Raw genomic sequence first — 27,139 nt, 5'->3', positions numbered from 1 at the left:
AAAAGCAAGCACACAGAACAGTGCCTTACATGGAGAAAATGCTAAAATTTTTAATGAATGACAGTTCCTTTCCCATTTATACAATATGCTTTCCATTATATTCTCTCTTTGAACCTCAGAACTCCGTCAATGAGATAGACAGGGTAGGAATGTGTTCATCTGAGATAAGAACAGTGAAACACTGAGAGGGATTACATGGGTCTCTCATTCCTCAATAATGCCTGTTCTGTTGTACTCAGCAAGGAAGAACGGATGAGCTGAAAACCAGAATTGACCTTAAACAGAGATAACCTACAGGCCTCTGCTCCTTCCCTCCCTGCCTCAATGGACATTTCACTGGCCTCTCCTCTGTGCCAGCACCATTGCCAATGCCATAAATGGGGCCACAGTGAGCTCCTCCGGGCGTCCAGCCCTTTAGGAAGGACAGCTATAGCCACCGAACAAGTAATGGTGGCTACACAAGAAGCACAGTTGAAACAGTGAAGAATTTCCCACACACATGGATGATGGATGTTTGGGAACACAGAGGCGCAGGGATAATGACCTACTCATGCCAGATGAGACAGGAAGGCTTCCCAGAGATGGCAGCACTAAGTTATGCCTGTGCTCTCCCACCCTTCTTACCATCTCCCTCCCTGGGGCCCTTCCTGCTGTCGCCCAGATTGCTTACCAGACTTTGTTACCATTCACTCTCTTGGTTTCCACACAATTTGAAGAATTGAGGGGAGGAAAGTAGCATTAACTCTCTTAGGATGAAACAACCACATTCTGGATGGGTTTCAGGATTTTTTGCCCAGATTTTCAGTAATTCCAGGACAAGACATCAGCAATCAAAACTTACCAAAGTCACTGGAGGAACAAGATGCCAGTTGGTGGGTAACAGGGTTGTAGGAGACACACTGGATAGAATCATTGTGTCTAAGAAGTAAACAACTATAGATTATTATGCAGCAAACCACAAATGTTTCAGTGGCTACAACTGAAGATTTTATGATAAGCCCACAGTGTCTCTGACTACACACCACAAGCTCTTATGCAAGTGACCAACAAAAAGCACAAGGATGAATTCTCCTGCCGTCGATTGCTCCTCACCCACCATTTCATCTCTTAGATATTACCCATGAAACTGGCCTAGTCTAAATGCTACCTCCTCCAAGACCAGCATGGTAGCTTCCTCTGATTTGTGAACTGATAAGATAATGAAGTAAAGCACCTAGCCTAGCACCAGGTGCATAGGTAATGGCTGTTATTTATTGCTTTGTGGAGGCCTGGAAATATAGGATGGAGGTGCAATGAAGATATTATAGGTCAAGATCTGGGAACGTGGCAAATTCTGAAACAGCAATGAAAGATGTGTGAGTCATGTACACACGTGGCATCTCAGCCTCTGTTTTATTACTTCACTTCTGGGTAACACTTGACTTATAACCTCATTCATCATTCATTCATTTATTCACTCATTCAAAGCTGTTGATCAGTATACCCACATTCATAACAGCAATCAAAATAGCCAAGAATTGGAAGCAACTCAATGTCCATCAAGGATGGATAAGTGGAAAAACAAAATGTGCTACATACATACACTAGAATATAACTCAGCCATAAAAAGAAAGGGAATTCTGTGGTGCCTGGGTGGCTCAGTTAGCTAAGTGGCTAATTCTTTATTTTGGCTCAGGTCCTGATCTTGGGGTCCTGGGATTGAGCCCCGCATTGGGTTCCATGCTCAACAGAGAGTCTACTTGAGGTTCTTTCCCTCTGCACCTCTCCCCAACTCTCTCTCTAAAATAAATAAACAAATCTTAAAATAAAAAAAAAAGGAAGGGAATACAGACACATGCTATAAAATAGATGAACCTAGAGGACATTATGCTAAGTGAAATAAATTAGTCATGAAAGGACAAATACTGCAAGATTCCACTTATATAAGATGCCCAGAGAAGTCAAATTCATAAAGACAGAAAGTAAAATAGTGACTGCCAGGGACCAAGGGCCCAGGGAATAGTTGTCATTGAATGGGTATGGAATTTTAGTTTCGTAAAACGAAAAGAGCTATGGAGGTTTTGTACAACAATATGAATGTACTTAACACTACTGAACTGTATACTTAAAAGATGGTTAAGATGATAAATTTGTTATATGTATTTTACCACAATTAAAAAGACAAAAAAATCATTTGCTAAGTACCAGTTATGGGCCAGGCATTGTACTAGGCACCAGGAACACAAGGGTGAGCAAAAACAAATGCAATGCTTGCTTTCATGGAGTTTATAGGCTGATGGGAGATATCTCAATCACCAGAAAAATTGTAAAACTACAATTGGGAAAAACACCAGGAAGAAGACCTGACTGAGTCTAGAGGACCAGGAACAGCTTCCCAGAAGCAGCAACATCTGAACCTAAAATCTGCAGAGCAAGTAGAGGTTAACTTGGCAGAGGAACAGGGAAGAACATGAGCAGAGCCCTTACAGAGAGGAAGCTTGGAGCACAGCGACCCTGGGTTTCTGGCTGTTGAAACTGGGTGGATGCAAGGCCAATCATCGAAATGGGGACATTAAAAGGGGACAGGTTTGGGTGGGGTAGAATCTATGGTGTCAGATTAACTCAACTGAGCTATATGAAAACACCTAGCTCAATGTTGGCCAGGCTAGACATGCTCAAGAAATTTTCATTCACGTATTCATTACCCAACTTTCCTATACCCACCATATACTTCTTCAAGTTCAATTGCAGAGAAAAAAGTTCTTCCTAAAGGGGCTTTTGCTGGAGTAGCTCAGTATGAGTCAAACCAACAATACTGTACATCTGAATGGTTACTTACGTGTACTTCAGAATGCCTTCCAATTTTGAGGTCCAGATAATAACGCTTTTGTCAGCTGATCCAGAAGCAAAGCGTTTGCCTAAAAGTATTTTAAAAAGAAAACTGTCACATTTATTTTAAACCAGCATTTCCCAAGGAGTATTTCTTAGAAAACTAGCTCTTTGAGGTAACTAATAAGTGTCAGCTGTTTCTCTACTTCTTTTTCTTATTAGTACTGGATGGCAGTCAGGAAGTTTGGATTCAAATTTTGCTTTGTCTGGCACTGAGTAAACAATGATGTATTGAGGGCCTACCACATGCTAGGTATCATGTTCTATGCTAAGGATTAAGCAGTGATTAAAGCACACATGATCCCTACTTTCATAGAGTTTAGTCTAATAGTAAAAGAAGGCATTAAATGAAATTAATCCAACACAAATATAATGTGATAAGAAGTGAGTCCTAGGAAACAGAATAACTGGGGGACCTAATTTAGATGAGGTAAAGGATTCTCAGGAGGAGAACCTTCAGTTGAGACCTAAAGGATAAGCAAAGCTTAGCCAGGTACAAAGAGAAGCTAAAGACCCATTCGCAAGGATAGAAAAGATATGCAAAGGCCCTGAGGAAGGAAAAGCCTGTTATGTTTGAGGGGCTGACAGGTATCAGCATGGAATACCAAGGGCCAGGGGGGAGGTGGGTGGAGGATAGATCTCTAGGAGCTTCAGGGTCATAGTTAAGATCTTGCTCTTTATCCCAAAGAAAGGATTTAAGCAAGAGCAACAAATGAGATTTTCATTTCCATACTAGTTGGGCTTTATGAAAGAATGGGACTAGAGAGAGGCAACATATAACAAGTAATTACTCCTTTTTTTAAAAAAAAAAGATTTTTATTTATTTATTTGTCAGAGAGAGAGAGAGCACAAGCACACAAGCAGGCACAGGCAGAGAGAGCAGCAGGCTCCCCGCCAAGCAAGGAGCCCGATGCGGGACTTGATCCCAGGACTCTGGGATCATGACCTGAGCCAAAGGCAGTGGCTTAACTGACTGAGCCACTCAGGCGTCCCAAGTAATTACTTTTTAATGACATTGTTGCAAGTTTACAAATGCTTAGAAGTGGAGCAGGGTATCATAGCAGCAAACAACAGGGAGCCTTCATCTACTCTGCTGAGAGATGACCTCTGAGAAGTAACCATGGGCCAGATTTTGTAAACCCTGTTAAGAAATTTTAGACTTTGTTCTTAAGGCCTGTGGAAGTTGACCTTGGGCAAGTCACTGTTTTCTGAGCTTCTACATCTGAAACATAAAGGAATGATAACATCTTCCTCAAAGGCTCTGTAAAGGGGACAACTAAGATAATATTTGTAAAACACCTTTCATGATGGCTGGAATAGCAGATATTTGGGTGAGTCATATGACATTGTTGCATCTATTAAATACACAGAAGCTGCTTTTATTTGTTATTATTTCTGTCACTCCTCCCTCCACAATGGCAGACAGCAGGTAATGAAGAGTGTGGGCTATGGCCTCAGAGTCTGAGCTGGAATTCCTAGCGATGGTACCAGCTGCAGGACCCAGAACAAGTTCCTGAATATCTTATGCTTCATTTCCTCATTTGAAAAATGGATGCAGCAGTATTTACCTCATAGTTGTTGTGAAGATTAAAGGAGATTAAAGTATTTTGGACAGTGTCTGGAATAGAATCAGCACTAAAAAAAAAAAAAAAAAAAAATTTAGGGACACCTGGGTGGCTTAGTCAGTTAAGTGTCTGCCTTTGGCTCAGGTCATGATCCCAAGGTCCTGGGATTGTATCCTGAAACAGGGTCCTTGCTTAGCAGGAAGCCTGCTTCTCCCTCTGCTTGTCACTGCTCCCCCCTCCCCCGCTTGTGCGCGCGCGCTCTCTCTCTCTGACAAATAAGTAAAATCTTTTTAAAAATTAGCTCTTATTATTACAATTATTTCTTCATATTGTCTTATTTTTCTTGAACCCAAAACTAGTTCTTTCATACCTCTGTATCATGATTGTTCATTAAATATTCATTAAACTAGGGGACATACTGGAAACAAGCAAGCTTTAAGAGCAATACCATAATTCAGAGTATTTCCATTGCTAGGACCAGTTTAGAGGAATTAAAAGACTTCTGAATCATGATGTAACGTCCTGGAGAAGCAGCATGATCTACTAGAAGAAACGAGGGCTCTGTAGTTGGAGGATCTGGGGCAGGTCTAGCTTTGTCACCCTCACCTGTAATTGTTGCAAGTCTGTTTTCTCATCTATGCAGGAGCTGAGAATCCCTCCCTGCCTGGTTGAAAGAGTTGTTGGGAAGGTCAAATTTGATGATGTGTGTGTCAGGACTCTGCAAAGTGTTGACAATTGCCACTAATCGTAGGCCACACTCTGACACCCTCAAGGGACTTAATGGCGTAGTAAGCCAAAGAATCCCTAGGTTTATAAACTCCAGAGGCACCAAAGGCCTCCCTACAGTATTAGTCTGAATTTGAACTCAAACATGCCCATAAAAAACAGAAAACAAAACAACCCATGGCTACTGTGACACAGCACAGCTGACTATGAGGCAAGAAAGAAGTGTTTTTGCCACTAACTCGCTGCATGATCTTAGCGAGTCACTTGACTTCTCCAGGTCTTTACGTAGGACTAAAATGAAGACACTGGGCTAGATCTGATTAAAGCTATACTTACAAAATTGTGTGTATACATGAAGAATGTGCACTTTTCTACAAAGAGGTCTGCAGCTTTCACTAGATTCTCGAAGAGGTTCATCATCCAAAAGAAGTTAAAAACCTGGAACCTGAATGATTTCCAAGGTTCGTTCAAGCACTGTAACATTCAGATTCTGGGCCTTCTCAGCAGTGGTCACAAAATGCTACATCTCATCCTATATCCATTTGACATATAAGGAAACTGAGACTCAGAGAGACTCAATAACTACCTTAGGATTAGAACTTGGAGCCATCTCATGCCAAAGCCCATGTTCTTCTCAGTAACCCCACACAAAGAATAGCAGAGATTTATTTTCAATTCTCAGTATCGATTTCAAGCATCCATTCTCTGACTACCACCTCTCGTCTTTATCACCCCACCATAGCCAGTAGCCCTTCAAATCTACCAGGACCTAGAACCTCTCCATTACCCCACCATTGCCCCTGTGGTCCTCCAATCTTCCCCGCAGCCATTACACAGCTTACCCAGCCAGCAGTTCAAAGTCAATGTATATAATCACTCCTTTGCATACATCCTCCACTCCCATGCCCTCTTTATTTCCTCTTCAGAGGTGCTTGCAAACCTACCAATCTGGTTAAACCCAACTCTCTTCAACCCTGCATCTATGCAGCTCAAAGTAGTGGGCGGGGAGAAGACATAATCACACCAACTGCTCTCACTTTCTCTTGATGATCAGCTTCAAGTGGGCCCTTCATGTTGCTTGGAATTTCACTGTACAGCCACTCAGCCATTCTCCTAAGTGGCAACTTTCCATTCTTTCCTTTCTTTTCAACTCTCTGACACCTCCCTCCCCATCCTCACTCTGAGGTGATGTAGATTCCTATTTCACTGAATGAATGGAAGAGACTTTCCGTTAGACTCCTAATACAACATGCCTCATTCTGCCAGTCCCTGTGGTGACATCCTCTACCTTCCACCATGCCCCATCTAGGTCCTAGATCCCATCTTCTCTTGCCCACTCAATGATTCTGTTCTGACAAGTCCTTTCCCTCTCTCCTATAGCATCAACGTTTCTCAAATTCAGCATGTCCAAAACTGAACTCCTGATCGTCCACTATAAGTATATTATCTGCAGCCCTTCCCATCTTAGTAGAAAGCCACTCCAAACTTTTCAGTAGCTCAGGTCAGAATCTTTGCAGTCACACATACACCATCTGTCTAGCAATCCCATCCTTCACACAATACCCAGAATCTGACCACTCCTTACTACTTCCTCTACTCTCACTTCTCTCAGAGGTCTGAGCCACCATCACTAGTGTTATAAAATTTGCCTGGATGATGCTTCTTCACTGGTCTCCCTGCCCCAACCCTCACCCCTTGCAGGCTGTTTCCAAAATATTAGCTAGAGGGATCCTTTTAAAATATAAATCAGATCAGATCTCTCCTCTGCTCAGAAGTCTTTAGTGGTTCCCCATGTTCACTGAGAATCTAAGTCAAAGTCCTTATGACAGCCAACATGATCTGGCCACCCCAACCGTACCTGTTACCTCTCTACCCATATCCTCTACTGCTCCCCCTGATTCTCTCTGCCAAAGCCCCTGGAAGGTACACTCTCACCTCAGGGACTTTGCAATGTTTTGTTTGTTTGTTTGTTTGTTTTCCCTCTGTGAGATACTCTCTTCCCCTAGATGCCCACTATCAGAATCTCACTGCCTTCCCATCTTCAAGTCTTTGCTCATCTGTTCCTGTCTCAATAAGCCCACCCTCACCACCTCCCTCATTCCTGTACCTAATCTCCTGTCCCACCCAACACTCCAATTCCCCTTATTCTGCCTTATTTCCAGCATACTGTTTAATTTACTTATTTCAAGCATCTAGAATAGTGCCTGGCACATAGATGGCCCTCAGTAAGTACTTGTCGACTTGAATGACTGAATTGAAGCTTAAGAAACTTAACGATCTTCTGTAACCGCAAGTCGTATTCAGGAGTAACTAAGGAGAAAAAATGAGCAGCTATGACGCCATTACAGAGAATGTAAAATCAGAATAGACTCTTACCATCCTTTGCATATGCCACACAGTACACAGTATCTTTGTGTCCCTTTAGGGGCTGAAGTAAGGTGCCATCAGAGGTATCATAAACCTGGCAAAAAAGAGACAGAAGTACAGGGGCGCCTTGATGGCTCAGCCAGTTAAGTGTTTGACTCTTAATTTTAGCTCAGGTCATGATCTCAGGGTTGTGAGATCAAGCCCTGCCTTAAGATTCTCTCTCCTTCTCCCTCTGCGCCTCCCTCTATGGGGGAAAAAAAAAAGACAAAGTACAGAGTATCCACATGATATCCACTAGTTAGAATTCCTGCAGGTTGCTCCTGTTTTTGTTTATATAACAAAATATTTGTCACTTTGTCAATATTTGTCAATATTCTAAATTTTATCAAGTAAAAACTACGCTGAGAAACCAGAAAGAATGTGACTTAAAGTGGAGGAACCCAAAAAGTAGAAGTCCCAACTCTGTGAATTACATGGCCAGGAACATGCTATTAATCCTTGAAATAGAAGTTCACTCTGGGAACTTCTCTACAAAATTCACTCAACTTATATGAATTTGGATATATAACCCATCAAGCTAGACCCTCCCAAGTAAAGCTAGCATCCACAAAGAGCCAGCTACAACATGATTAAATTTTAGTACTAGCCCTTCCCCTACTATGAACATTATAGAGAGATGTTTCACACCTGCTATCAAGAGTTTGAAAGTCATAGACCTGAACTCTGGGTTTGCAAATCAAAGGAAATATTATAAAATCTAGCTGTAATTTGGATTTAGGATATTTTGTAGCACTGTAACACCTATAAATATGTGGAAATTTAAAAAACACACTATCTGAATAGTCAAGGCAAAAGCCTCCAGAAATGGTTAGTGTTGGAGAAGATAACCTTTGAAAAAAAAAAAAAAGTTAAAGGAATTGGATTGTTTACCCTGGCGAGAAGAAGTCTGCAGAACAATTTAACCAAGGTTTTAAGATTATGTAATTACCATACAGAGAATGGAGATCAGTCAGTCTGCATATCTCGAGACAACAGAGCAAGGGGAAGTGGACTTACGTAGGAGGAAGGAGAGATCATACAAAGGTTTTTAGGTCAAACATAAAGAGTTCCCCGAAAATTACTTTTCTACACTGGGATAGGTTCCAGAGGGAGCTTATATTCTTTGAAAATATGAAAAAAGGACAGCATCCATATGGAATTATTTAGGTAGGCCAATGCCTGAAAGTTGGGGTCAGGCTATCTGGCTTCTCAGGGAGGGGGCCGCTTCAGTCTTATTGCTTGAATTTTTCAGGGGGACAAAATGTCAGCTGACACCAGTCCAGTTTCAAAGGCATTTTGATAGATTGTTTTCAACTCTTTCATGGGTGTCTCAAAGTAAAAAGGGAAAGATTAATGACTCCAAAGGAGGTATTGTTCACAGGTTCCTATCTGATAGACAGTTTACTTACCTGTTTTAAATAGCCCATTTCCTTCCCTAATAAAAAATGACTGGTTTTTCCGCCCTTGCCTTTTTTATCTTAAAAAAAGGGGGTCAAATTTCAGAGCATTTACAAGATGGAGAGGGAAAAAAGCACTTAAAAAGGAAGCTCAAACACAATCCTACCAGTAATCTGTTTCCTGCAGCCAAAATCAGTTGCGTTCCATCGGGCTTAAACGCGAGGTCATATATACTAAACAGGAGACAAGACAAGACAAAAGGACAATTAGGAACCAAAATGATGAGGTCTGCTAATGGCCAGGAAAGCAAACTTTATTTCCATTATGAAACACTGCTGGTGTATGAGGGAGAAAAATAATGGCTAAGAATTGCATTTGGTTGCAAATTCCATTCAACCACCATACCTTAGCAGCCCATTCAATCACGATTTACTGGGCAGTTAGCTTTATGTCCCAATTTCCACTTGTCCAGAAGCCAGACACCAGAGATGATTCAAAGGGTCAGCAGTCAAAGGCTCTAACTCTTCTATAAAGGCTAGACAAACTGAGGGCTACTAAATCTACATGTTTCTGAAAATTGGTCATTTATTAAAATACCATTATTATTTCCAACCAATCAGATACTTAATGAATGCCTCTTAGGTGCTAGGCAGTAACAGATACGAAATGAGTAAATCACAGTAAATCCAGTAAATTACAGCAGCAAATGCCTGCCCTCAAGGAAACTACCATCAGTTAGGAGATGTGACTCAGAGACATTCACGAAGAACTACCATATGTCATCAACTCTGAAGCATACATTTTTTCACATTTTAACATCTCTGAGGTGGGGATGTGTCTTGTAGTTGATGATACGTCAGCCTAACTGAAACCATTTTTTGCTTTCTTAGTGGTATGTAAAATAATGGTATTTTACAATCAGTGACCTCTTAGATGAAATACAGAACAATACTGAGTAAAGGTTTTAGGCAGAATTCAAAGGAGGAAGACTCAATGTTCTGATCTGGAGAACGGATAAGAAAAAGCTTCATGGAAAAAAACAGTATGTGAAAAAAGTAGGGCTTTCGAGACATGCAGGAGGAGATCTGGAGGGGGCAGCATTTCAGGCAGAGAAAACAGAATAAGCAAAGACAGGAAGGTGGGGAATAGCAAATAGTCTAAACAATCGAATTGACTGAAACAGTTTACCATGCCAAGGCAGTAGGGAGAGATCAGGCTAGAAAAACAGACTAGAGCCATATTACAATGCTTCTTGAATGCCCTAGGCAGAAAATTTCCTTAGTTCAGGTGACTAGTAAGAATGTGCTAGATAGCACTGCCAGGGCAGCCTATTTGTAAAAGTGCGGTATAAATATAAATAAATAAATATATTTTTTAAAAGCATGGTATAAATTTACCCGATACCTGTAGTAATCTAGACATATAGTCCCTGGGGAAGAGTACTTGGAGTGTGTTCCAGAGATACTCCTGCTGAGCTCTTCAAATTATTATTATTATCTTATTTTAAATTTATTATTATTAATTATCATTATATTTTACTTTATTTTATGCATTTTTGTTTATTTTATTATATATTTATTTATATTTTATTATTATTTTATATATTATTTATTTTATGTCACCCTCACAATTCCATGAGGTAAGAATTATTACTCAGTTTTGTAGTTGAGGACACCATAGCTCAGAGAGGTCAAGATCTCACCCAACATCATACTACCAGTAAATGGTGGAGCCAGAATTTCAATTCAGATAAGACTTCTGGAGTCTGTGCTCTATTGCCTTCTACTTTCTTGAAGAATTGTCAAATATGACAAACCTCTGTTATCCTTAGTACTTGAACAGTAAACAGTGGCTAACATTTATCAAGCACATCTATTTACAGTGCGTGCTAAGTACAGTTTAAACGCTTTATATGTATTAGTGTACTTAATCCTCATAACTCTATACCCATTCAGCAGATGAGAAAAATTAAGGCCCAGAGAAGTTAAGTAACTTGTCCGAAAAGAAACTGCTACTGAGTGGAGGCAGCACCAGAATTCAAACCCAGGCAGTCTGGCTCCAAAGCCCAAGCTCTAACCACTCTGATTTGTGGCCCTCATTTTCATTATTATTAGCATATGCCATAGTTGACAAAATAATTAGCAATAGTTTCCACACTTTATCAATATGAAAAAAAAGACATTACATGTAGAATTCAAAAAGCTTTTAATATAGGCTCTGTTGGCCTCAGAAGCCTCCTTTAAAAAAATTTTTTTTAAGATTTTATTTATTCATTTGACAGACAGAGATCACAAGTAGGCAGAGACGCAGGCAGAGAGAGAGGAGGAAGCAGGCTCCCTGCTGAGCAGAGAGAGAGCCCGATGCGGGGCTCGATCCCAGGACCCTGGGACCATGACTTGAGCCGAAGGCAGAGGCCTTAACCCACTGAGCCACCCAGGCGCCCCTAAAAAAATAATTCTTAAAATAATAACAATAATAACTCTTCACATATATTCAACAGCTACTGATGGAGAAGCTGGAACAAGGGTGGGCATCCCTCTTGATAGAAAGAAACACAGACACTGAGTTCTTCAGCTTCCTCCCTATTACATGGTAACATATCTGGGCCTTACTGTTTTCTGCACTTTCTCTGAGTCTAGAGGAAAATATACTTGGTGCGTATCACAACCTGAGGCAGTAAAGTGAAACTTAGAGGGGACCTGGATTCAGAAGAACTTACGTCCTGTTTGAGCTTTTGTCCTCACCTACAAAACAAGGCTAGAGAGCTGCCCTCCCACCTCTGGGTGCATGGCCAGCCTTGTGCAAGCACCTGACACCTGTGGGTTGCCGTGATGAGGTACCAGATTTTGGATAGGATCTGTACCTCTCTTTTATAGTCATCCTTGGTCATGCGGCTTCCTTTCTGCATTGTAGATAATCTAAGCTCATTAAAGTGGTTCCTGTGGGGAGCTTCTTCAAAAGGATCATTTTGGGTTGAATTCTCAGAAAATCATTTAGGTGTCTGATTTGGACCAAGCCTTAAACTATCTTACTCTCAGATGTGAAAATTCATTTTCTCTAAATATCTTGAAATTTGCCTTCCTAAAGTAACGTAATGTTCAATTTACCCCAATCTAAACTGTTAATCCACTTAGGATCTGTATAATTCATTGTAGCTGTGAATTATATTGCCTTCTATATTTCACAGTTTCAAATACTACCTTAATTATAGTCATGTGCAGTTTAAGGGCAAGGATCCTATTTTAGACGGTTGTGGGCCCACCGTGCATGGCATTGTCCTAGACACAAAAGGAATATAATTGACGAACTGTTTTATCTTAAACCCCTCAGACTTTAATTACATCATGAGACTGAAACCAAATAAAGAAAACCTTATTTAAAATGGAGTCCTGGGGGCACCTGGGTGGCTCAGTGGGTTAAGCCTCCACCTTTGGCTCAGGTCATGATCTCGGCGGTCCTGGGATCGAGCCCCAAATCAGGTTCTCTGCTCAGCAGGGAGCCTGCTTCCCCCTCTCTCTCTGCCTGCCTCTCTGCCTGCTTGTCATCTCTGTCAAATAAATAAATAAAATCTTTTTTTTTTTTAATTACATTATAAAAAAATAAAATGGAGTCCAGAGGCCAGAAGGGGGAGTACTACTTGTTGGCAGCCCTTTGAAGAACCAACAGGAAGAAGCCTATACCTTACCCTAGATAAAGATTTTTCTCCTGGCCCAGCAACATGAGAGACTGTCACAACTCAACCAATGAAAAGCCACTACACTCTGAACTCCCAGTTTACTTTAATGGATTTTTTTGCTTATAATGGCCGCTCCCAACTTCCTTCCCCCTTTCCTCTACAAAAGAGTGTTCCTCTCCTTTGTTTCCAGAACTTGCCTGTGTTTTACCATAGCTTTCTTCTCCTGAATCATAATTCCTCTCCTATTCCTGAATAAACCCACTTTGCTGGTAAAAACAAACAAACAAACAAAAACAACTGGTTGTTTTATTTTCAAGATCGACAAGATCACAGAAACTCAGAATTGGGAAAGACTCTAAAATTTGTCAGGTAGTCCAGCTCCGACACACAGCAGGGAATTCCCTAGGAATTCCCTAGAGATAGCCATCCAACCTCTGAGCACTCCCCAGGATTGGCGCACTCACCAGGCTGCAGGCAATTTATTGTACTAAAGGATGGCTCTCTCCCCCCATCCACCCTCTTTTAAGAGAAGGATACACTGTCAAATGTCATTGCAGAAAGACAGAGGGCAAATCTTGCAAATTGTCCTCTGCCAACCTTGTGCCCGCTCCACTGTAAACTGAAGTCCCAAGGTGCCCCTCCAAATCCTGCACAATCGGACCCAGCCCCAGTTATTTGCTTTGAATCTTAGGGAAATTATGTCACCTTGTTAAGTCTGTTTCTTCATCTGTAAATGGGGTAACAATTCCAACCACACTGGTTGCTGTGGCGATTAAATAACGTAATGAATGTAAACACTGTCTGGCCTATAGCAAGTACTCATAAATACTAGCTGGTATAACTGGAGGGTAATAACAAATGTTGTCCTGACTGGAATAAGGCAGGCTAACCAGGTAAGCCATCATGGTTGAGATAAACCTGGAGCAATGCTTTTAAGAAAGAAAGGAGGGAGTTCAGGGACACCTGGGTAGCTCAGTCAGTTAAGTGTCTGCCTTCAGCTCAGGTCATGATTCCAGGGTCCTGGGATGGAGCCCTGCTCAGCAGGGAGCCTACTTCTCCCTCTGCCTGCTGCTCCCCCTGCTTGTGCTCACTCTCTAACAAATAAATAAATACAATCTTTAAAAAAAAAAAAAAAAAGGAGGGGTGCCTGGGTGGCTCAGTGGGTTAAGCCTCTGCCTTCGGCTCAGGTCATGATCCCAGGGTCCTGGGATCGAGCCCTGCATCGGGCTCTCTGCTTGGCAGGGAGCCTGCTCCCCCCCCCCACCTGCCTCTCTGCCTACTTGTGATCTCTGTCTGTCAAATAAATAAATAAAATCTTAAAAAAAAAAAAAAGTAAAGAAAAGAAAGGAGGGAGTTCAGAGAAGAATAAGAGCATTTGGGAAGGAGTTTTGGATAGGAAAATGGAATTTTCAGCTGAAGTGGAAAGCATATATTTAAATGTTAGCAAGCAGATGATGAAGGGGGAGGATGAACAGGACCACCTAGCTAAGTGCACAATCTGATGATCACAGCAGCAGGATTCAAAAAAGAGAAATCCTGTTACCACGTGAAGTTTAGACTAAGTCAAAGAACAGTGGCTAGTTCAGTTGTGGATGACTAATTTTAGACATCTAAGATCTCTTAGTTCCACTATTTATTTTTTAATAGTTTAATAGTTTTTGTTTTATCTTATTCTGGGCTTCCAGCTGGCATATGTAGCTGCCATCAGGATTGCTGGTCTATAGAAGCCCTACAGTCCCTAATTTAATAAGTTGTTTCAAACCTATAATGGGCCAAAACCCAAACAATCAATCTAAACTCAGTATTCATTCATTCACTGATTAATTTATTCATGAATCCACCTATCCATCAAACAGTCACACCAACCACTGATTTGTCTAGGCTCTGGAATATGCCTTAGAAATGAATAAGAAGTAGCCATTGCTTTTAAGGGATTTATAGACTTCTGGGATAAACAGATGCAAAAATAACTCTTTACACTAGACAGATTCTAAGTACCACAGAGAGGAATGAACAAAATTCTATGCCAGGGGTTGAAAACGGAGCAAATCAGGCTGTATCTGGCCAGCAAATGTTTTGTTTGGCCCACATGGTGTTTTATTTCAGTTTCAGATTAGTTGCCAGCATTAGAAATTAGGGCATTTCAAATAAAAACCCAAATTCATAGCTTCTGGTAAAAACAGGAAGATCTGAGCACACTAGGCCAAATTTCTGCAGGGTGGTAATTGGCAGGAGCTGGGCAGCAGCTGCCCTTTTTAGGCAGAGCATGAGATCTCTAGTTTGCCACACTCCTTGCCACTCCCTTTTACTCTCTGACGTGAAAGTCAAATTTGTTCAAGGTGCTAGTTATCAGCTGTTGGTGAGTACTTTCATAATAGAATTAAGAAAAAAGTAATTTTTAAATTTATCTTTTATTATTTTTAAGTAGGTTCCATTCCCAGCGTGGAGTCTAACGTGGGGCTTGAACTGAGGACCCTGAGATTAAGAACTAAGCTGAAATCAAAAGGTGGACACCTAACCAACTGAGCCACCCAGGCGCCCCAAAAGAATTTTTTAAACTCAAATTTCTATTAAAAGTAAAAGTGAAAGATATACTGGTAGGGCTATGTGTTTCAAGAAAAGTGGGGTGTAGGGGCGCCTGGGTGGCTCAGTGGGTTAAAGCCTCTGCCTTCGGCTCAGGTCATGATCCCGGGGTCCTGGGATCGAGCCCCGCATCGGGCTCTCTGCTCAGCGGGGAGCCTGCTTCCCTTCCTCTCTCTCTGCCTGCCTCTCTGCCTACTTGTGATCTCTGTCAAATAAATAAAATCTTAAAAAAAAAAAAAAGAAAAAAGAAAAGTGGGGTGTACAATAGCAGAATATTTTCCTATTCAAAAGACAGATGATTCCTTGAGTTTAAGATACAAATAAACATCTCCCATTATATTGCCTGCCTGACTCCTGCAGGCATTTGGGTTTGCAACCTCTGTGACATAAGAAAAAACTAATTTAGTAGCTAAGAGTATTGGCTTTGGAGTGAGGAAAAAAGCTGGTTCCACCACTTACTTGCTGTGTGACTGTGGCAAATTAGTTACCCTCTCTGTGCTTTGGTTTCCTTTTAAGTAAAAGAGAGGTAATTACAATACATAGTTCAGAGGGCTGTTGTGAAGCGACAATGAGATAAAGAGACATGAAGTTCTTAGCCAGGGTCTGGTGCGTAGTAAGCATTAGCTATTACCAGTGCAGAGTACAGAAGAGAGAGAAAGCATATCCGAAGGGAACATTACAGAATGTTTACAATTCCAGTGTAAGGAGATGAAGAAAAAAGGCATGCCTTCTGCACACCTTCAAGAGAGGGGATGTTAAAGGCCCTGTTCCAGTGGCCAAAACAGGCTGCACCATGAAGGTGAAAAGGTCAGCTAGGAAGATTAAGGTCAGGCTGAGGGGAACTATCCAATAAGTCAGCATTTCCCAAAATGTTTCATTGTATGACGGATTTAGCTGATAAAAAGGGAATAGGACATTAACATCGACTCATAAGATGAGAAAGTCATTCTCTTGATTCTCTTTCCAACCTTCTAATTAACCATAGGAGCAAGTCTTGCTCTGAGCTATTCGCCTCAAGCACCTCTCAGACCACACTTGCTAAACTTCCAGTTCTCCAGGACAGTAGACCAGAGGCGTAAAGTGTTCCTAGCAACAGTATCTAGCTACAACTTATTAACACCGTTTTGTTTCTCCCAGCTTTTGAGTTTCTCATTTATCTCACGGCAAGTGATACTGACTTTCAAATATGGAGCAATAAAGTTTCCTTGCAGAATCATAGAGTGTAAAATCATATTTGGGTGAAAATCAGTGAGACAATTCAGAGAAAAACGCCAACCTTTTGCACATGTGGCAAAAACTGTGACCTCTCTGAGAGACATTGTCATGGGTAGTAAGATGAAGCCAGAACAGATTCTGACAGGCCCAGGCTGTTTCTGTGTAAAACCACCTCGGTAGGACACTCCCTCACGCGTGGTACACCCCTTGGCTTCCTCTCCAGGCCTCAGTTTCTCCATCCGCAAAAGGGTGGGAGGGCGACCCTGCAGTTGCTCAGACCCGGGGTTCAGTGCCCTCAGCCCCCGCCGCAGGCCCGTTGCCCCTGGCAACCACGGGGGTTCCCGCCATGGTTCCCGCCATCCCCGCCAAGGCTCGGCCTCCCGCTCCTCCCGGACTGTCCCACTCCTCACCACTGCTCGGCTTTATCTCTCCACGTCAACACGGCCCTCATCGCGGCTTCCCTCACGCCTCAGGCCCCTCCTCCCGCCTCTGCAACCTGCCCCGCTCTGCCTGCCACTTTGGTTACCTGCGCTACCCCTGGCAACACACATGCGCAGTGAGCCTCGTGCGCGCGGCAGAATTCCGAGTGCGCAGGCCTAAAAGGCAGGGCTAGGACCGGAGCAGAAGATGGGACGGAGCCTAGGAGTCTGCGCAACTAGGGCGCTTGCGACTGGTCGGAATGGGCGGAGGGCGGTACGTCTTCCTCGGTGAAGGATTTGATTGGCTGAGCCGTGGAAATGGCGGCTGTGGCCCAGTGGGCGGCCGGAAAGCTGCTGTGGAGTCTGACAGGCTTTTACCGCCTTCGGCTCTCGGATTCAGCCCAGCGCTCTGAGCTGAAGAAGTTTTCGCAGCTGATTCTGCTCCGCTCCTAGAGCGTCGCACACTCTCGGCCGGTTGCTGCTGTTGAAGCCCACCTTAAGGGCATGGCTGGGATGGAGAGTCCGAGCCTGGGAGACTGCGGAGCTGCCCCCTCGGTTACGTCCAGTGAGCGCGCAGCCGCAGACCGGCACTGTGACCTCCGGCAAGTTAGAGTCCATTTTCGCAACTCATTTTCACCATCTGTAATGGGAGCGGGGCTGGGGTGGGTAGAAGACGGATTGGCCTTTCTAACCTAGGATCGACAGCTCTCGAGACCCACAGGGTTAGGTACTCGGAGCAGTGGCTGTGTTTAGCTCAGGAAGTCTTCCAGTGGGTTCAGCCCTGGGGTGCATCTTGCTTCGTTAGCCGGAATGACGAAGGAGCTGGAAGGAGCAGAGGGGTTTTGTGCAGGGGGTGCAAGGAGAGGTCAGCTTGGGCTGGAGTATCTTAGGAAGACCGTGGAGGAGATGTCCTCTAAGCCGCCAATGGTGACCCCAAAATGGGTCCTATAAAAAGTTAAAGAGGCAGCCACGGGCATGTATTCAGTACAGTACTTGTGTATGTGGGATAAGGGACTAAGATGATTTGTCTTTTTTCCCCCAAAATTTAATCCCCAGAACTACCTTAGAAAAAGTATTACCTCTTTACAGATGAAGAAAGGAGGCTTTGAGAGGTTAGGTAACTTGCTCTTGGAGATGGATATAGATGTGTATACTATATATATATATATAGTATATATATATATGAAATATACATATATACAAATACATATGTATACTGAAATAAATATATATACATACATATATATTTTACATATATATATAGAGAGAGAGAGAGTAAATGACAGAGCTGTGATTTGAACCTAGTCTGTTGACTTTAAAGTTTGTGCTATTTTTACCAGGCTCCAGTGTCCTTATTCCTAAAATGTGAACCATATAATTTCTTAAGATCCACTTAGCTCCGCAAAATTATTAACCCCAAATTACTCCAGAAGAGCTTGATTCTAATTCTAGATACTAGCTCTTGCTTAGTTTCCCTAAAGAAGTTCGGTTAGATAGCTCTATAGACCCATCCGACTTTTAAAATGAGTGATTTAGTGATTAGGCTACACTTTATTGAAGTTTTTCGATAATAATACAGGGGGAGAGGTAATAGACCAAGATTTAGTGGACCTAGGTTCTGTATAAGTTTTGCATGTAACTTGAATTTTCCCTGTCACTTAATTTTCTCAATAAAATTAGAGTAATCTTTGTCCTACCTACTTCACAAGATTCTCATGAGGATGAAAGAGATTTGAAAATTCTTATCAGAAATTATTTACCTTTTGGAGGGTTACAACCTCTGAAGAAAGCAATAGACATTCTCCCCCAGAAAACTGCAGATATATATAAAATTTTTACCTCACTTATTTGGGGAGAAGGAGGGTGTCTCACTGACTCTTTTAAGCAGTTCTGTTGATCCCAGTTTAAGAGCTCACATACTGGTTCATATTTTTAAATTTATGCCAAGTGTCAACCAGACACTTTCAATAGCCCCACTCAATAATTAACAACATAAAATTTCTAGTGAATAGCTTAAACTTTACATTGTGCAGACACTTCCAACCCTTTGTAACCCATGTTGGACGACAGGAAAATATTCACATAGCATAAGACTGGTCCATACTGATTTTAATCTCTCTTGTAGTCTAAATTTTAGTCCATGGGGTTCCTGCTCTGTCATGGATTGAAATTGAATAAGCAGAGGAAAATAAATTTTAAATGAGCTGATTACTTATACTTTGTATTTTTCAGCCAGGAAGATGGTGCTCTGGGATTGGAAAGCATGGGAGAAAATGAGAAACAAGTGATGATAAAAAGCAGCAGTGAGTGTACTCCCCTGCTGCAAGAATCCATTGCTTCTGCTCAGACTAGTGATACTACAATGACAGAATGCCATAAGTCTGTCCCATGCGGATGGGAAAGAGTTGTGAAACAGAGGTTATCAGGGAAAACAGCAGGAAGATATGATGTATATTTTATCAGGTGAGCATGCAAGGTGGTACAGAGAGTACAGCCGAATCATTTTATCTAGACAGGTATCAGGAAAACATCATAGAAATCTTGGCTTTTTTCTGTTTTTACTAGAAACTGTTGTAGATTTTATTCCTTGAGTGTCACTAGTTAGTTATATCAAGTGATCTGGGGACAAGTACATATATCTTCTGCTGCAAATTGTTGCCCTTAAATTTGTAAATTTGTAAGTAATTGTAAAATTATTTTACACTATCATATAGGAAACTATTTAAAAGTACCACTTTATTACTTTTTTTAAAAATTTAAATGACAGATACCCATGGTAACATTGGAAATGATTAATTGAAAATCTGAAATGTGGTCCAGGTCTTTTTAAAAGTCACTTTTATTGACTAGCAATAAGTTTTCTTTAATATCATTTTCTAGCCCACAAGGACTGAAGTTCAGATCCAAAAGTTCACTTGTTAAGTATCTTCACAAAAATGAAGAAACTTCTCTTACGCCGGAAGATTTCGATTTTACCGTACTTTCCAAAAAAGGCATCAAGTCGGGATATAAGAACCGCAACATAGCACCTCTGACATCCCAAATGCAAAGTGAAAGTAATAGTTCAAACCGGAACCTCAGGACACGAAGCTGGTGGAAAAAAGATGTCTTTCCTCTACCAAGCAGTAGTTTGGAATTGCAAAGTAGCAAAGGACTATCTAACTTTAAAGATAAGGGTGTTAACGACGTGGACTCCAGAAAGGTTAGAAGGTCCAAAGAAAAGGTGCCTATTTTGAAAGGAATTCAAATTAAGAGAACTAAAACAGGGTGCCAGAAGGGTCTTCCAGGTTCTGCTCAAAGTAATAAGAAAAGAAAATCTGAGTATAAAAAGGCAGATGATGAAAGTGAACCTGTTGTGCAAGAAAGTCAGCTTGATAAAACACTCTCCATTGCTGATGCTGGAACAAGCAACAAGACCCTCAGTGCAACCAGTAAAGAAAAGAAACTTGTAAAAGAACAATCACTGAGTTTGGTATCAAATTTTTGTTCTGAACAAATAACTTCTGGCATCATAAACAAATTATGTTCAACTGAAGAAGCAGAACAGAGCAAGAAGTGTGAGGAAACCTTTTTAGAATCTGAGGAAATAAAATCAAAAGTACAAGTTGGGGAAAGGAAGGAACATTTGCATACTGACATTTTAAAATGTGGCCCTGAAATGGACAACAACTGCTCACAAACCGAGAAAGACTCCGTGGAAATGTGTCAAGGTATTCAGAGCACTAAAGCTGCTAATAAAAACATGATGAGTTTATACTTCCAGACACTATATTTCATGCCTGTACCCAGTTAGGATATGGACATAGAACAAAGAAATAGGACCAAATATCAGGTACATTGTACCTGTTGATCCTAGTACCTTATTTAACCGATCTTCAAACGCTTGGCTATGGCATAGAAGGAATTGACTGACTTCTGCCTTGGTAACCCCAGCGAAAGAGAATTGTGTCATTTGCAGCTGCTACCATCTCTTCTAGGTGCAATAGCTGGGACTTTCCTCAACAGTGCTTTCCCTTCCCATCTTCCTTCCAGTCAGTAATATTACAACTTTAGGGAAAATGAAAGGCTTCATTTGTGAAAAGGTTTGGGGAAGACTCCTTTTAATGCATAAGCTGGTCAAAAATAGTCCATGTCTACTCTTTTGCACCCGTCCTGTTATTTATTCCTGATGTGTGACTTCCAATTTCAGTTTGTACAGATCATAGTCATTTTTATCTTGTTATAATGTAATGCTTCTCTAAAATGCTTTAGAGCTCTAAATAATTCAAAACTGTAATCACATAGTTCATTTATTATTTGTAATATGCTCTTAATACAGAGTTCAGAGCTTAGCAGTATTGCCTTTATAATACCTCAGTGAATAAAAATAAAAAGAAGGCCTTTTGAGCAGCTCTGTATTAGTTATTCATTATGCCATTATGGTATAATGAATGACTCCTTTAAAGGAGAAGAATAATTTTACTTAAAGTCCTGCTGGGAGACAGCCTGGACAAATTGGTGGAGCAGGGGCTTAGACGATTCCTGTTCTCAGTCCCACTCATGATTTTATGTCTTTGCTGTGCCTGGTATTCCTTTACCTTTAATAGGAAATGACCATATATACCTAGGAACTGCTTAAGAATTCAAGTCTGCCCTTTGAAGACTTTAAGCTTCTTAGAGCTTTGAGGTTTATGTAGCTTTGTTGCTAGTATAATGGACAAATAAAATATTTTAAAATCCTTTTGTGACCAAAACGGAAGTATCCTATTCATCCTATACATAAAGAAGTCTAGTTCTTAGCCCAAGATGAAGTACCCTGAGTTTAAGAAGTATCTGGTGGAATTGTAAAGACTTTCCCATTGGCTTAGTTGGAAATTGCCAAGTAAACTGAGCTTCAGTCTCCTACTAATAAAGGATGCTAGTTAGTAATTATTTATAGGAACCCACAGAAGAAATCATGTAACTAGTAAGAGTAGTTTCCTTTGTCCTCTTTATTTTACTTTCTACTAGGCTTTGCCTATCTGCTTCTGAGCCTTTTGACTAAGATCAAGTGTGAAGTGTAGAATAGCAAAAAACAGTAGTAATTATCTGGAGAGCTGGATACCTCTCCCAATCTGCAGTCAGTCCCACTCTCATTTTGGGATTGTTGTTTAATTTCTAAGCCTTCATTTATTTATCTGTAAAATGGAGGTAATAATACTCACCAGTCCAGTTTTTTACATCAAGAGTACTGCAGAGTAAAATGAGAAGTGAAAAAGATGGCTTCACACTATACAGCTGCAAGGTATTATTAACTGACATTCAAATTGAGGGGGAAAGGCTATGAAGAGTATTAAATATGATTTTAGAAACTTGGGAAGCCCAGTAATGCTGGTCAGGTAGTCTTTGTTACGTTAACTGAGCTTCCCCGTAGGTAGTGATCCAGTATTCCAAGGTCCCAATCTTGGGTTTTTCAGTAGGTTTTGTTTTATCTTTATCCTTTTCTGTTTTTTAAGTGTAAAATTGTTCACTGCAGAAATTTTGGGAAATATAAAAAAATCAAGGGAGAAGAGAAAAACTAGCAACAACCATTATACCATTTTGGTTTATTTCATTCTAGTCTCTGTATTTTTTTTCTTTATTAAATTGGGATCATATGTAGAATACTGCATTTTCACTTAAAAAGTTAAGGACATGGGAGAAAATATTCATGATGTAGTCTCAAAATGTTTAATGACCACATTGTACAAATATGTTGTAATTTAAAATATCCCATATTATTTCTAATTTTTCAGTACTGTGAACTCTGAACATAAATCGTAGAGTACTAGTATAACACAGTGGTTAAAGTTACTCAGGAGCTAGACTGCCTAGATTTGAATTTCAGCTCTGACATTAGCTGTGGGACCCTGTTCATGTTACTTAATTTATTTTTACTCAATTTTCTATCTGTGAGGTGAAAATAAATAGTACCTAGCTTGTAGGTCATTTGTGGGATTAAGTTGGTTAATTTTTGTAAAGTGCTTAGAATAGTGCCTGGTATGTACTAAATGCTTTATAATAGTAGTGTGTTGTTATTTGCACCCCTGAATATTTCTCTAGGTTAAGCCATAGCTTCTATAAACAATGTTCACTCTTCCTTTTCAGAAGATACCATTCCACGGACACAAATAGAAAAAAGGAAGACAAGCCTGTATTTTTCCAGCAAATATAACAGAGAAGGTATCCCTTTCCCAATCAGAAAATTAGATTTTAAATCTGTTTCAGGTGTTCAGCTCTGATGCCGTGTGTTTGTTTAGCTCTTAGTCCCCCTCGACGCAAAGCCTTTAAGAAGTGGACCCCTCCCCGGTCACCTTTTAATCTCGTCCAAGAGACACTTTTCCACGATCCATGGAAGCTCCTCATTGCTACCATATTTCTCAACCGGACCTCAGGTTTGTGGATTATATCTTGGAGAGAGTGTGATGAGGAGGAAGGGCACTGGGTTCATTAGGAGGTCTGAGTTCAAATTTAACTTTGAGTCTGTGTGACCTCAGGCAAGGACTTTCCCTTCCAGCCCTAGATGACATCCAAAGCCTTTTTCGCACTACAGAACAAATTGTCATTTATTTTCTACTTCCAAACTAGTTGTGGTCAGCAGTGAAAATCAATTACCTAACATTCCTCCACCCTCTGTCATGTGTAAAAGCATTTCTTTTTCATTGAATGCTTTCTTTAATGTCATTGGCACTTTGTATTCTGTATATTTTTATACTAGTTATCTGATGACTGGATTATTTGAAAACTAATAATCAGGCAAGTCTAGGTATCAGTATGATTGAGACTGTTAGCCCAATAGCTGATAGTGTTGACTTTCGATTCTGAAGGTGGTTGCCAGCTCAGGTAATAGCTTCTCATCGGGGGTTTAAAAAAACAAAACAAAAACATTCTATATGAGATTTCTTGATGAGGAAGTACCTGAACTTAAAAACAACCCATCTGGAGGCTTGTAATCACAGTTACTTTTACTTCCAGGCAAAATGGCAATCCCTGTGCTCTGGGAGTTTCTAGAGAAGTACCCTTCGGCTGAGGTAGCAAGAACCGCAGACTGGAGAGATGTGTCAGAACTTCTTAAACCTCTTGGTCTCTATGATCTTCGAGCAAAAACCATTATCAAGTTCTCAGGTACTTTCTTGTAAACCCAAAAGAAGGAACATAAACTGCCTACTTAAAAGAGCCACACCTTAAACTTTAATGTCCTTGGATGCTACATTAATTGAGGTCATTCAGCTGAAGCCCTGAAGGCGTTTAAAAACAGTCCGCTTGCCCCAAACTGCAGTCTCTCACCCAAGCAATAAGTCTTTGCCCAGTACTGGGGCAAGCCGTCTGGGCAGAATTAGAGGAAGAAGTCAGTGAAGCAGAATACCCTCTATGCAGGACTTTGCCTCTGCATAGTTAGCACAGCACAAAATAAGAACGGTTAATAAGTGGCATGTGAGAAGTTCAGAGTCCCGGGGGAATTCCGAAAAAAGAGTCATCAGAACTAGGGTTGTTAGGAGAGATTTTTTGCTGTTCCTTTCTGCTTTTCTCACCATCTGGCTCTGCATCACTATGTACTTAGGGAAAGGGTCTTTCTGAGGCTGACCTGATCTGTGGGGTGTTGTATTTTCAGATGAATATCTGACAAAGCAGTGGAGGTATCCAATTGAGCTTCATGGGATTGGCAAATACGGCAACGACTCTTACCGAATTTTTTGTGTCAATGAGTGGAAGCAGGTGAGACCCACTCCCAGCCGTAACATCTCCAGCACATTTTGTCTCTGGGGCAAAATAAGTCCATCCTTAGAGCTAAAACTGTTTCTTGGGCACATGTGCTATCACTCTCAAAACCAGTTTTGTTCCAGGCTCGAGGGGCAAGTGGTGGCATGGGGCTATAGGCAGCAGGGAGAGGATCCACAGATACTCCCAGCTCCATAAAGATTCCTTGGTGTGGCCTCTGACTGACCTCCAGCAGTTTGTCACTTCTGGCCTTGTGCTCACATTCTCATTCACGTGTGGTCTCTAAGCCTGATGTTCTCCTGTCACAGTCATACTAGCCTTCAGAAATAAACCACTGAAAGAAAGCAGACAGGTTTGGGCTTGGAAGGAATGCTTGCTGGGTTTCTCCTACTGGTCTCAGACTACTTTTGTGGTAACTGGGCCCTACCTCAGCTACCCAGTCAGTTGAGTATGCCCTGCCCACAGATATCCAGGGGGCGTCCTGGCAGCTGGTGGTGTTGCCAGGTGGCCCGATGCACTGCCGTCTTGGTCTGTGACTCACCTTAAAGTGTTTAGCCAGTAGGTCTGCCCAAGTCCATCCCTGCTCTACCATTTACTGTCACTTGAGCAATCCATGTAACTCTCAGGGTCTATAACCTCCTTCTGGAAAATGGTATATTAATACTTGACTCATATTATCACTACCCCACATGGTATGTCATGGTGAAGATCAGTACTAAATTGGAAAGTACTTTGTGAAGGATTACCTTAATGTAAGGTATAGTTTTAAGCATTCATGAATCCAGTTAGGTTAAAGGTTATAATTTTCAGGCATGCTGTTATAATGTATTGTTCTCCTACCATCCCTTTAAAAAGCCCATTTTAAAAATGTATTTCTGACAAACTTATGTAAGACCTGTGTCTCCTAATGTGTTGTATTTCTTCCAGGTACACCCTGAAGACCATAAGTTAAATAAATATCATGACTGGCTTTGGGAAAATCATGAAAAATTAAGTCTGTCTTAAAATCTTTGAAGTTTTCAAACTCATTTTTTTATACATTACTTTGCACTTGATTCTTAAGAGCGCCATTAAGCACAACCAACTGCCTTTACAGGTATATAGATTTTAATTAGTCCAACTAGAAATGCAGTGTAGGTTTTCTTAATGTGTGTAATACTGGTAGAACTTTGCTACTGAACATACTAGAACATGTTTTGAGATTTTTAAAAGTAAATTGTTACTTGACAAAAATCCTAAATACGTAAATGACTTTTCCAATAATAAAATGTGATTCGAAGTTGAAAAAAAACTTTCGTACACTCTCAGTAATACAAAGCAGATTTCTGTCCATGTTGCTTAAGGAAAGTTTGGATTGTCTGTTCTCTTTCTATAAAAATGGAATTACACAGTTGTTACATAAGATATAGAGTTTGCAGCCAAATATGTAAGAAAATACATTACAGGGTATGTTAGGCAGTTAATTCGTATTTTTACTAAAAAAAAAAAGTAACAGTAAGGTTCTTCTGTTACCACGTATACTTGCCGACTCTGTGCTAGCTTTTAGGAATTAGAGATTTGGCCCTAGCATCCATTTGATAGCCTGTGAATATCTGCCTGCAGCTTTGTGTCAGCTTCTGGCTCCTGCATTTTTCCTTGACCCCCTTGTGAAAGGTCGAACATTTACCCATCTCTCATCTCCCAGATGGGGGGACAGGACTTTTAAGTTTTGTAACCTTTTTATTTAAATATTTTATTCATTTATTGGTGAGGGAGAAGCAGGCTCCCCGCCGAGCAGGGAGTCCAACACCAGGGCTCGACCCCAGGGCCCTAGGACCTTGACCTCAGCCAAAGGCAGACACATAACTAACTGAGCCACCTAGGTGCCCCTTGTGCCATTTTTTTTTTTTTTTAAGATTTTATTTATTTGACAGAGATCACAAGTAGGCAGAGAGGCAGGCAGAGAGAGAGAGAGGAAGGGAAGCAGGCTCCCCGCTGAGCAGAGAGCCCGACATGCCAGGACCCTGGGATCATGACCTGAGCCCAAGGCAGCGGCCTAACCCACTGAGCCACCCAGGCGCCCCTCCTTGTGCCATTTTTAATACAGGTGTTATAATGTTGTAGTTCATATACTGAAACATTTACCTTAGAAGGAACTCGTCAAACAACAATAACAAAAAATCCCAAGTTGTTAACTCTCATTTACCAATTTTCATTTTAAGGAATGATTTCAAAATTAAATTGATTGAATAAATAAAAAATAAATTGTTGGGAAACTACCTTTGTTGTCGGGTAGAGTGTGCTGTAAGACAAGTTGGTTGTTTCCACTTTAGTGAGCTAGTTTCAATTTTTAGAGAGAGAGATGGATTTTGACCAGAGAACGGGAAAACTGGCCATATCCCCCAACAAGGCAGACATCTACTTTATAACATCCCATCACATCTTTTTTTAACAATCCTCAAAATAGCATTTACTAAATGCAAACCTTGTGCTGGAGAGAGACACAAAGATGAAAACATTCTGTAGGGCGTCTGGGTGGCTCAGTTGATTAAGCGACTGCCTTTGGCTCACGTTGTGATCCTGGAGTC

At 41.1% G+C, this 27,139-nt stretch overlaps 2 protein-coding genes across 8 annotated transcripts in view; one reads left to right on the top strand and one right to left on the bottom strand.

Moving 5' to 3' along the window:
• Nucleotides 1-16,977, bottom strand: part of IFT122 (intraflagellar transport 122) — a 69,430-nt gene extending 52,453 nt beyond the window's left edge. For both annotated transcript variants that reach the window (XM_045991914.1, XM_045991915.1), the window contains exons 1-5: nt 16,848-16,977; nt 9,130-9,196; nt 7,536-7,620; nt 2,819-2,897; nt 842-918 (exon numbers count right to left, since the gene is read on the bottom strand). In XM_045991914.1, the coding sequence (XP_045847870.1) occupies nt 842-918; nt 2,819-2,897; nt 7,536-7,620; nt 9,130-9,196; nt 16,848-16,888 (349 nt within the window). In that variant the 5' untranslated portion in view covers nt 16,889-16,977. The remainder of the gene's footprint in view (nt 1-841; nt 919-2,818; nt 2,898-7,535; nt 7,621-9,129; nt 9,197-16,847) is intronic.
• Nucleotides 16,978-17,183: 206 nt separating this feature from the next.
• On the top strand, nt 17,184-26,328 carry MBD4 (methyl-CpG binding domain 4, DNA glycosylase). Of its 6 annotated transcripts, XM_045992296.1 has the most exons (8): nt 17,184-17,518; nt 19,089-19,319; nt 19,737-20,566; nt 22,962-23,036; nt 23,114-23,248; nt 23,829-23,978; nt 24,466-24,569; nt 25,500-26,325. In XM_045992296.1, exons 1-8 carry the CDS (start codon nt 17,361-17,363, stop codon nt 25,575-25,577), a joined length of 1,761 nt encoding a protein of 586 aa, XP_045848252.1. In that variant the 5' UTR covers nt 17,184-17,360; the 3' UTR covers nt 25,578-26,325. The 6 variants fall into 6 exon arrangements, with proteins under 6 accessions (XP_045848252.1, XP_045848254.1, XP_045848251.1 ...); XM_045992298.1 differs by lacking the exon at nt 23,829-23,978 and having other exon boundaries at nt 25,500-26,328; XM_045992295.1 differs by lacking the exon at nt 25,500-26,325 and having other exon boundaries at nt 17,184-17,458; nt 24,466-25,493.
• Nucleotides 26,329-27,139: the final 811 nt, after the last annotated feature.

This window comes from Meles meles, chromosome 20 (assembly GCF_922984935.1).
Source record: "Meles meles chromosome 20, mMelMel3.1 paternal haplotype, whole genome shotgun sequence".
NCBI classification, from domain to species: domain Eukaryota; kingdom Metazoa; phylum Chordata; class Mammalia; order Carnivora; family Mustelidae; genus Meles; species Meles meles.
This window is presented reverse-complemented; position numbering and strand designations above follow the sequence as displayed.